We start from the raw sequence: 12,014 nt of genomic DNA on the forward strand, positions 1-12,014 counted from the left end.
TTTCCTCCTAAATAAATTAAAAATATTTTTTTATCATTCTGTAATTTCTATAACTCTGCTTTATTTAAAGTGTGTGAAGAAAGTACAATGGATTTGACTAGAGAAAAACAGGGCTGACACTTAGATCTGACTCTGGGGTTTGTTGTTAACAATTCAAAAAGCTAGTTAATGTATTTATGTTTGTAGTTGTTAGTTTCTATCGGTTCTAGTCATTGAAAATTTGTCAACAAGGTGGATTCAGTCAAATGCAAATTATATTCAGTGCTCAATGACAGAGAACAGAGATATCTATCTGTCCGTGGCTGAAAGGTCGAAATGCAAGCCTTACGACTTGCCACACCAATCCCATGTGTGGGTTTGCAAAAAATGTTCCAAAGAAAGAATTTTTAACATGCACTTACGACAGTAAAGTCATTGAAAAATATTAACCTTATAAGAATGAAATCCTAAGAGATACAATTAATTAGTAGCACATCATGGCTTCACAGTTTGGCAGAAGATAGAAAAAGTGCTTACTCCTCAGGGTTATTTTTTTATCCCAGAAAGCTGGGGAATCCAATCCCATAAGTGTCCAAAGAACATCAAATCCAAGCACCTCACTTCTCGGGAAAGATTTTGCAGCAGGCTGATGTCTTAAAAAAGGATGTGTGCCCACCAGTACAACCAGCTGTCTCTTGGATTGAGAGTGGTGGTGACTAATATTTCTTGTCATCAGAAAGCAGAAAATTGCTTCTGCTGCTGTGTCTGTCCTAAGCTCTTTGGACTCAGTATTCTCAGGAGACTGACAGAGCTTACGCATCCCATTGCAGCGTGAGATAGATGCAAAACTGCTCAGCTCTGTAAGGATGGAGACAGTCATGTCTGTACACAGCAGCAGAGCTATGGGCAGCTTGAGGCATACAAGAGACTTCTTGGAGGCATTTAAATTTGTAAATGACTTAAATCACATTTTAGGTGTCAATGGTTTTTTTTGCGCATCTGATCCATGGTCTGCAGACAAGAGAGCGATAGATGGATCAGATAGGAAGACCTGAAGTAAACAAGTGAGATGGAAGAGTTAACTTGCAAGGGTTAAGCAGAAAGGTTGGAAGGGAATATTTCACTCCATGCTGTTTCACTCCTCCAAAAGACTTTCTATGAGGCAGTTCTCTGGAAGCCAAGTGGTACGTCCGGTTTGATCATTTTGTTTGTGTCAGATGATTTTGGTATGGATTTTATTAAATTGTTGGTAGCTTTATGAAATCCACTGATAGTTGAGCTGTGCCACTGGTTTAAGAGGTGAACTCGCACTCTAGGCCCATGGCAATATTTCTTTGAAGTACACAAAATTCATTTAGAAAATTACATAATTTCAAAAGAAGCTATGAATTGCATAATGAAATTAAGGCATACTTTGATTCTCCAAAGGGATGGTGCAGGCATGGAACTTGCTAATGCTATTCAGAAAGCAGAATCTAATTTTCTAAACTCAGTGACAAACTAATTTATATATATTTTTCCATTGCTGATGGAAATAAGTAGACAATAAAGCTACAGAAAAACAAGTTGTGAATTTTACCTATTTCTATGTGCTATAAATAGAATTTATACTGTTAACTAAGGGTAGCAGGTAAAGAACAAAAAAGTTCCACCTGTATAAACGCATTGTAGACACAACAAAAGAAGAGACAAAATTTTTCAACAAGATAGCTTTATCTCATGAAGCTTGAGAAAACCCTTCAACTCTACTTGGATTTTTTACAATGTCTATTTGCAAACTTAATAAATTTGATATCAAAATCATCAAGATTCCCACTTGAGATTCTACAGTGTCATTTATACATTTTTCTGTCCAGAGAAGAATGGCACTTTGAAAGGAGAACACATGAAATTAAACATAGCCACAAAATTCAGAATTATGTGAATATATATGCAGAGACAGAGCACTGATTTAAATTATTCGATAAATCATAGTAAAAATAAAGTGGGATTAAACGACAGCTAGAAAAATAGCTAGAGATTGACACCCCTGAATTACAAATACACCTCTTCTAATTCTGTCCTCACTTAAAATCTGTGATATTCCAGATGAGTCAATAAAGACATAAAAAATGTGAGATAAAACGTATTTGGCTGTTACTGATTTCAGATAGAAAGGCTCAAGACAATAAAAGTCTCAGGGGAGAGCAAAAGTAGAGAAGATGGAAGATTGATCTCAAACAGTTTCATAAATTGGCCTTGAATTAATAATCTCAAAATGTCTGCTTTAAAAATGGAATTAATTAGCTAATGTCTCAGCAGTAGCTAATGCCTAAGTATTACGAAGACACAAAAGACTTCATTGAATCTAATTGTTATTAATTAATTAAAATACATCACAAGTAAACAAAATACATGCATAATATCTTGCCACTGGAGAAGGATGGAAGATTAAACATTTAAAAAGTTAACTCATGTCCTCAGATCAATCTCTGTGCTATAGGGCAGGCACAAACTTGTCTCCATAATATTAAAAAAAATGCAGTCCTTATATAAGAAAGGGTCAAGCAAGATCAATTAGAAGCAGGTAAAATATAGTCTTTCCATGTATGGAGTGTATATATAGACAAAACTCTGCAGGATTAACACAGTACTTTCACCACTATATAAAAAAAACATCAGCATATTCAATACCTTCACATCCTCTTTCTATTTGCCCATTGCAGAAGAGAGCATCTGAGATTAGATCAGGGAGCCGTCCATTCAAGTCAACTGATGCAAGACAGCCTTGGAATCCCTCTTTTGCATGCACCAGTTTTGGCAAGGACTTGTACATTTCTTTGGCCACTCCTCCAATATACAAATCACCTGTTAAGGAGAAATCAATATTAGATACAGAAAAAAAACCTGTAGAATCTTTGACCTGCTTGATCTTCTGGCCTTTTTGTGCTGAATGACAGGTATCTCAGAAAAACATTCTTCAAAGTAAACATAGAACAAAACATTGATAACATATATGAAGTGAAAAGACATTGCAGGGCTATACTCCTTCAAACGCGTATGTAGATTTCACATTTGTATGACTAATTACTTCAAAGTACCCGGCATTGTTATTCAAGTGCCAGCTCATATATACAGGAAACATGCACCTGTTTCACAGATGAGGATTCAGTCACAGACTGTCCATCAAGGAACTCATCTAGCACTGATGCACGTTGTTAGCATACTCAGGGAACCTGACCACAGACCATCCTGATTATGGATCCAGCAAATCGGGATAAAAGTCAGTAAGTGGAGCACCAAGATCCACCTAAAGTCCATATATCCAGGATCATCCATTTAAAAGCACACCAGGAAATAAAGGGTTTAGGAACACATCTAAGGAAAAACTTAGGGATACCATTGTTAAGCAGTGAAATGACTGATTCTCCCCACCAAAATTCATAGTCTGTGTTAGTCATGTGGGAACAGGGGGAGTTAGATAACTTTATAACAGCAATCCATACACCGAGCAAACAGAATTTTATTGCCAAAAACAATTCTGATGACAGACACATATTATAAATCGCTCTTTTTGATGAATGTCAGGCAACTTACTCAGGATTGAAAGCTAGTGCTTTTCTTCATTTAAGTAATTCATAGCTCTGAGACTTACTTTGCAAGGACATAATTAAGACTTTTCTCTTAAACACCAAGGAGGGGGGGGATGCTTTTTTGTTTTACCACAACTCAGGCTGTGTCTTTCTTTCGTGTGTTTGGTGTCTCTGGCAGGCACAACAGTGATCTTTCAAACTAACATAACCTACCTCCCTGAAGTGTGCCTTAAGTGTTGGACTACAGCTTTAACAAGGTATGTTTCCTGGAATGCATGGATGATAACTTCCTTCTCCAAGTGGTAGAGGAACCAACAAGGAGAGGTGCTACGCTGGACCTTGTTCTCACCAACAATGAAGGGCTGGTGGGGAACGTGACGCTCAAGGACAGCCTTGGCTGCAGCGATCATGAAATGATAGAATTCAAGATACTTAGAGAAGAAAGGAGGGTGCATAGCAGGCTCACTACCCTGGATTTCAGGAAAGCAGACTTTGGTCTCTTCAGGGATCTCCTCGCTAGAGTACAATGGGATGAGGCCCTGGAGGGAAGAGGGGCACAAGAAAGCTGGTTAATATGCAAGGATCACCTCATCCAAGCTCAGGAGTGGTGCATCCCGACAAAGAGAAAGTCAGGTAGGAACACCAGGAGGCCCGCATGGATGAACAAGGAGCTCCTGGACCAACTCGGACACAAAAAGAAGGCCTATAGGGGGTGGAATCAAGGACAGGTAGCCTGGGAAGAATACAGAGAAATTGTCCGAGTAACCAGAGATCAGTTTAGGAAAGCTAAAGCCCTGATAGAGTTAAATCTGGCCAGACACATCAAGGGCAACAAGAAAGGCTTCTATAGATATGTCAGTGATAAAAAGAGATCTAGCGAAAATGTAGGCCCTCTCCGGAAGGAAACAGGGGACCTGGCTACCCAGGATATGGAGAAGGCTGAGGTTCTCAATGACTTCTTTGCCTCAGTCTTCACTGGTAAGAGCTCCAGCTGCACAGCCCAAGTCACAGAAGGCAAAGGCAGGGACTGGGAGACTGAAGAACCCCCCACTGTAGGAGAAGATCAGGTCCGAGACCATCTTAAGAACCTGAAGGTGGACAAGTCCATGGGACCTGATGAGGTGCATCCGTGGGTCCTGAGGGAACTGGCAGATGAAGTTGCTAAGCCACTATCCATCATATTTCAGAAGTCGTGGCAATCTGGTGAAGTTCCCACTGACTGGAAAAGGGGAAACATAGCTCCCATTTTTAAAAAGGGGAAAAAAGAAGACCCAGGGAACTACAGGCCAGTCAGTCTCACCTCTGTGCCCGGCAAGATCATGGAGCAGATCCTCCTGGCGACTATGCTAAGGCACATAGAAAATAAGGAGGTGATTGATGACAGCCAACGTGGCTTCACTAAGGGCAAATCCTGCCTGACTAATTTGGTGGCCTTCTATGATGAGGTTACAGCATGGATGGATAGGGGAAGAGCAACTGACATCATCTACCTGGACTTATCCAAAGCATTTGACACTGTCCCACACGACATCCTTGTCTCTAAACTGGAAAGACACGGTTTTGATGGATGGACCACTCGGTGGATAAGGAATTGGCTGGATGGTCACACTCAAAGAGTTGTGGTCAATGGTTCAATGTCCACGTAGAGGCCTGTGACGAGTGGTGTTCCTCAGGGGTCAGTACTGGGACCAGTGCTATTTACAGTCTTTGTTGGAGACATGGACAGTGGGATTGAGTGCACCCTCAGCAAGTTTGCAGATGACACCAAGTTGTGTGGTGTTGTGGACACGCTGGAGGGAAGGGATGCCATCCAGAGGGACTTGGACAGGCTGGAGAGACGGGCCTGTGAGAACCTCATGAAATTCAACAAGGCCAAGTGCAAGGTCCTGCACGTGGGTGGGGGCAATCCCAAGCACAAGTACAGGCTGGGCGGAGAATGGATTGAGAGGAAATTCCTGAGGAAAAGGACTTGGGAGTGCTGGTGGATGAGAAGCTCAACATGAGCTGGCAATGTGCACTGGCAGCCCAGAAAGCAAATCATATCCTGGGCTGTATCAAAAGAAGTGTGGCCAGCAGCTCGAGGGAGGTGATTCTGCCCCTCTACTCAGCTCTCGTGAGACTCCACCTGGAATACTGTGTTCAGCTCTGGAGTCTCCAACATAAGAAGGACATGGAGCTACTGGAGCGAGTCCAGAGGAGGGCCACAAAGATGATCCGAGGGCTGGAGCACCTCTGCTATGAAGATAGGCTGTGAGAGAGTTGGGGCTGTTCAGCCTGAAGAAGAGAAGGCTCCGGGGTGATCTTATAGCAGCTTTCCAGTACCTAAAGGGGGCCTACAGGAAAGCTGGAGAGGGACTTTTTACAAGGGCGTGTAGTGATAGGACAAGGGGCAATGGATTCAAACTCAAAGAGGGGAGATTTTGATTAGATATAAGGAATAAATTTTTTACATTGAGGGTGGTGAGGCACTGGAAGAGGTTGCCCAGAGAAGTTGTGGCTGCCCCATCCCTGGAAGTGTTCAAGGCCAGGCTGGATGAGGCTTTGGGCAACCTGGTATAGTGAAGGATTTCTCTGCCCATGGCAGTGGGGGTTGGAACTAGATGATCTTTAAGGTCCCTTCCAACCCAAACCATTCTATGATTCTATGATTCTATGATTCTATGTTTCATGCCTGTTGCTGAAGACATGCTGCAGAAATGAATCTGAGCTTTGCTTGGCTAGAGAGGGAAAGTGTGCGCAGCATGAACACAGCTCTAGCTAAAAGGCTTCAGTCCTTCTCCTGGCAAGCAAGATGTTGATTCTTTCAGTCACAGACAGAAAGAATCAAAACCATGGTTTCCTACATCTTGCATGAGTTTACTGTCCTGCTCTGTTATCCCCTAACTCAGAAAAAGACAAACACTTTGCAAGCTCAGTGGGAATGCTCTGAGCATGCCTCTTTAGGCACACAGGAAAAGAACCATCTGAGATTCTGAGAAGCATTGAACCTGTTTGAAGCAAGGTGTTTATGGGAGCATCTGACTCCCAAGCATTACTCAGCGACAAAATTCTTACTCTACCTATACATTAAATCCCCATTGATGATGTGTTTTGTGCTAGCATAAATTTTCAATAGACTATCTGAATATACATTCTGATCTACACTGTGCTTTCCAGTATGTCCCCTAGTCGGGATGATTTTGGAGCCTAGGCTACAGGATGTACCAAAGAGTGCTTCTGCGTCACCTCAAATGCAAAATTTTTCATTTCCTAAGTGTCTATCAAGCTTCGTAGGCAGATTTATAGCGACAGAACTCAGAATGTACTAGTTATCACCATTACCCCATGTGGCTAACTTTAATCTCCCTCTTATCGGTAGTCACACCTTTTCCTGGTTCTCCTGGCATACTCGCTTGTTCGCAAGGGAGTGCAATTCAGTGCTGTTCATAATGGTTTACAGTTTGCCTGCAAGGAAATGGCCTGAAACAAACAAATGTCTATCAGACTGTGAAAAATTTTTGGTCACTTCATACCGGCCCTAAAACTCAACTGTTTTTGAATTAGTGAAATGGAGATAAAAAGCTTAGGAACATGCATATTACTAATCTTGTAAGCCATCCAACCAAAAGTCTTAGCAACCGTTATAGCATCATATACTAAGAAACCTCAAGCTTTCTCCATTCTGCATGGATAATTTGAAAAATAAGATATCGCTTTCCTCTAGGGCTTTGAGGTATAGTATAAATCTCAGAAGAATGATATTAGACATAACAGATTAAAGTATAGTGATCCATATGTTCCCACAAATGGGATGTAATTCATTCACAGCAGAAAAACCTTTGTATTTGTCAACCAGCTGAACTGGAAACAAAGTAAAAACTTTTGCCTCATGATAAAGGTTCTTCATCTTTTTCTCAGGTGGAACATCTAGACAGTAAAACCCTTCCAAGTTTCCTGAAGTTCTGTGCTTTCACTCAGTGTCAACTCAGAATAGAGAGATAGTTCATCTCAATTGATTCCAATAGACTTAAAAGAGTGAAAATCCAGAAAACAATACTAAGAAAATCACTCCTATTCTAAAAAGGTTAAACTTGGTCTATTTTACATGACACATGCAACTTCTTTTTAAATGTCTCAATGTGTATACTGTCCAAACAATCATTTTTATTCTGTCATTGGTTAAACCATATATATACACATATATAGTCATACAGCAACTGTCAGTTATGATGAATGTCTAGTAGAAGTCCAGGTCAGTGTGCTAGCATATGAACCTGAACTCAGAATATTTGTTCCTGAAAATATACACTGGAATATTTTCAACTAGGTATTGTATGCACAGAAATATAATACATTCAGTAGGATCCAAATAAACTGTAACTCTACTGTTCACTTACAGTTCCTTAAGATATGTTTTGGGTAATATTTTAACTTTGTTGATGTTCAAAGTAACTTGAGTTCTGCTTTTGCACACACTTTTTCTCAGAGACAAAATTTTATTAAGGGATAGGCTCCAGAATTAAAATTCAGATTTTCTTTTTAAAAAAAGCTATTTAAGTTTTTTCACTTGGTCATTTTTTTGTATCTGCCACCACAAATGTTTTGCATAGCTACTTTTATTTTGGTTAATCATGTGCTTCATTTTCATCTCAATGAAGAAGTAGTTTCCTACAAAACTCGAGTACATATAGAACAGATATACTTCTATTTCAGTGCTAACTGCGGTTTCTGAAACTAAAGTTTAGCTATTACCTTTTGTGCACGTATTTTCTTCTGAAGTTTCTTTTGATTTTTAAATCAAATCAATTAAAAAGTCTCCCTTTTTTTTTTTTTTCCCTCCTCATAACTCTTCTGGCTTTCCTTAATTTATAAAGGAAGATAACCAATTTATATAAAATATATCCACTGGCATAAACGAAGTAGCAGGTAGTAAAGAAATGGGTGAGGGAATACAGTGCTCTAAGATTTCCTTCTGATGTCTGGAGAAGCTTCAAATAAAGCACTTTATTTGAGAGCAGGTATTCCTTAATCTCACAGCTCTCTTTTTACTTATGTTAGAAGTCGGTACACAGAGTTACCTCCCTTTATTTTGAGAGGATTTTTTCCTCTTAATTTTTCTGAGGCCAAAAAAAGAGAGTATGCTACAGTGTTTCCGACATGTTCATTACAAGCCAGAGGAATCAACTGCAAGGCAGCACTGTCAGAGCTGTACCTATAAATCATGGTAATAATAGTACCGGTCAGTTATATCATAAGCACTGACAAAGAAAACATTTTGGTGGGTTTAATTTATATCTTTTATTTATATCTTTTATAGGTAATGAGGACCTTCATTTATTGCAACAGGAGCTTTCCCATTTACACCTATTGTATCTCTTTTCTGACTTAGAGCTGATTTGTGCTTTGAGGAACAAGTGAATTTAACAAAGAAACAAATTGACAGCTAATGAAGTAACCCAACTTCTCAATGTATTCATTATTGGAATCACACTTATGAAAAAATGCACAGAACACCACACAACAGTGAGTCACACACAACTGTTGGTGAAACAAATACTGCCAAATCCTTCCGTAACAACTCATCTTTTTTTATCCCAAGCTTCTACATGTCTTCAGAAGAACTTCGCAAATACTAAACCAAAGAAATGTAAAATAAAAACTGAAGATGCTGTTCTATTTATTTCTTTTCTGAATAAGTAGCAAAAGTATCTTATTATTTGATGCTACTGACATTGCTGACGGGTCATCTCATAGACTTTCTTCCTTTCTTGATTCATATCCACACACAGGAATTCTTACATAATACGTGCTGGTAGCAAAACCTATTCATTTAATTTAATGATTACAATTGTCTTCAAGCACAAATAGAGAGGAAATTGTTATCTGAGTGTTTGTAACGGTAACAACAACATGTATATACTGCTCAGGGAACAAGTAGTTTAACCAGGATACAGTTAGGCTTCTTTACTCTCTGAAATCTGTACATTTCGTTGTACATATCAGGTGTTCATTTCTTAAATACCATTCTTGACAAGAAATGAGTACCATTCATTCAAATATGGTTCTGTATATGAATGAAAACAAAACAATAGGGAGGAAATAAAACAGTAGAAGGAATTGTGGCTTGGCTTTTTTGATAACCCCTGAAGACAATATCTCTGGAATGTTTTTATATGGCTGCACAAAGGCACCTTCAAATCCATCACTCTCTCCAAAAGCAGAGATTCTGTCTCTCCACGTCTTTTCGTGCTGCTGGTTTCAAATATACTTTCAGCTATTCTCTTCATTTCTCTTTCATTTTAGAAGTTTCTCTGGCGTGTTTCTAATGTCACATTGTACTAAATCACTACTACCGCTAGGAACAAGAGTGCTTCTGCAGTGTACTAGAGCAATATTACTCCCCAAGAAAGAGATGGATAGCCCTGACATAACATGGTGGGTTCTGAAAGCACAACAGGCATTTCCTCAATTCCGTTATATGACATATGAAAACACAAAGGAACATCTGGCTGTGGTGAAGCCAAGGTGTCAGGCACACTTTTCTCCAAATACGCTATTTCAAAATGATCAAGCACAGAACAGCTTCTTCCCTCAGGCAGGCAAAGAGGAACGAAGACTGCAAAGACTGAGAAATACCATAGGGAAAGTCTAATCTCGAAAGAAAAAAGTGCTCACTTTCTTCAAGTTCTTCATAAAACAGATAATTTTCTGTTACAAGATCAATAGAAATCACTTTCTTAATATCTTAAATATCTCAAATATCTAAATATCTTAAATAAATATCTTAATAGTTGCACAACGAAGTACCAGGTGGAACTTAACATAAGAAGACCTACACAGTCCCAACTCCACTTATGGATCACATAAATGTCAATTTTGGTTTCAGTGGATCATGTTACTCTTTGATATAAAAAAAATTTTTGTGTCCAGTTTTGGGCCCCTCGCTTTAAGAGAGATATTGAGCTCCTGGAGCGAGTCCAAAGAAGGGTGACTAAATTGGTCAAGGGGCTGGAAAATAAAACTTATGAGGAGCGGCTGAGGGAGTTGGGGCTGTTTAGCCTGGAGAAGAGGAGGCTGAGGGGACACCTGATTACAGCCTACAAATACTTGAGAAAAGATGGTGGGAAGGTAGGGGAAGGGCTCTTTACATTAGTGTTGGGTGATAGAACAAGAGGAAATGGGTATAAGCTTAGTCAGGGGAGATTCAGGCTGGATGTTAGGAAGTATTTCTTCTCTGAAAGGGTTGTCAGCCACTGGAATGGGCTACCCAGGGAGGTGGTTGAGTCCCCATCCCTGGATGTGTTTAAGAATAGGGTGGATGATCTACTTAGCGATATGGTTTAATGGGGATTAGGGATGGTTGAACTCGATGATCTCTAAGGTCTTTTCCAACCTAGAAATCTATGAAATCTATGAAACTCGTGGTATTTAGTTTATTCACAACTGAAATGTGAAAATAAATACTCTCACACTGGCTGAATATGCACAAACCTAATCACAATACACAACATTCTGATCTTGAATCAAGGGATATTGTCTCAAATGAAAATGTCAAGTAAGCATCTAGATGTCCGTGACGTTCAGTGAAATACAGGAGCCTGCTTGTCCTTAAAGAGAATCTTCCCTCTCCAACATACACCACCACCTACCTACTAATTACTTTGTGCAATAGGCAGCACAGAGTGGGGACTTTTCTTTCAGATATGGGGTTTCAACACACAACTTCAAAAAGGAATTGGGCCTGAATAGCAGATGAGTGGTGATTCTAGAGTCTCTTCCCACTTTCATTATTCATGACTAAATGTTAAATTTTTGTTCCATATCAAAAAAATTATTTGATCCTTTAAAAATGTTGATGAAATATAATTGTTCTTTTTTGAATAAATTGAGAAACCTGCTGTGATCATAACCCAATAATAAATAGAAGGACAGTTGACAAAGACTCAAACGCTACATCCACACAGCTTCTGCAGCACATACGCTCCAGCATATGGCTTTTCAAATCTCCTTTACAGTAGAGAATATGGACTTTCTGTGCATTCACAGGCCTTTTTGGTGCTAGAGCAAAATATGACTGAATTTTGTCTACCACTTGCAAGGGCACTTGAGGGAAGACATGAACATGTAAACTTAGTGTTTTATGCCCACTTATTCACTTCAAAGAGTCCATTCTGTAGATTCAGTATTGATTTGTGGTTGAAGTCTCTTGGTTTTGATGTGATATATATATATATATTTTTTTTTTTTAAGAAAAGTAGGCTTTTCAAATATTTTTCCTATTGGATTGATGAATTCCATCACTTTTAGACTTTCTCTCACCCAAGCAGGGAAAGGGCAGATAGCTTACTTTTCCAGGCTCTGCACAGTTATCTGTCCTTTCAAATGCTTTGGGTGACAGGCAGTTATATGATGTGACAGGTGGTGCCTTCCATCTTCCACATTCCCTGTACTGATAACCAAGCAAGGCAAAACAATTACAGGCAA

General features: G+C 39.4%; 1 protein-coding gene across 22 annotated transcripts in view; it reads right to left on the minus strand.

Moving 5' to 3' along the window:
• Positions 1–12,014, minus strand: part of NRXN1 (neurexin 1) — a 763,795-nt gene that overhangs the window by 370,710 nt on the left and 381,071 nt on the right. For all 22 annotated transcript variants that reach the window (XM_086630300.1, XM_086630295.1, XM_086630283.1 and 19 more), the window contains one exon: positions 2,653–2,826. In XM_086630300.1, the coding sequence (XP_086486426.1) occupies positions 2,653–2,826 (174 nt within the window). The remainder of the gene's footprint in view (positions 1–2,652; positions 2,827–12,014) is intronic.

This window comes from Tauraco erythrolophus, chromosome 2 (assembly GCF_009769465.1).
Source record: "Tauraco erythrolophus isolate bTauEry1 chromosome 2, bTauEry1.pri, whole genome shotgun sequence".
Lineage (NCBI taxonomy): Eukaryota > Metazoa > Chordata > Aves > Musophagiformes > Musophagidae > Tauraco > Tauraco erythrolophus.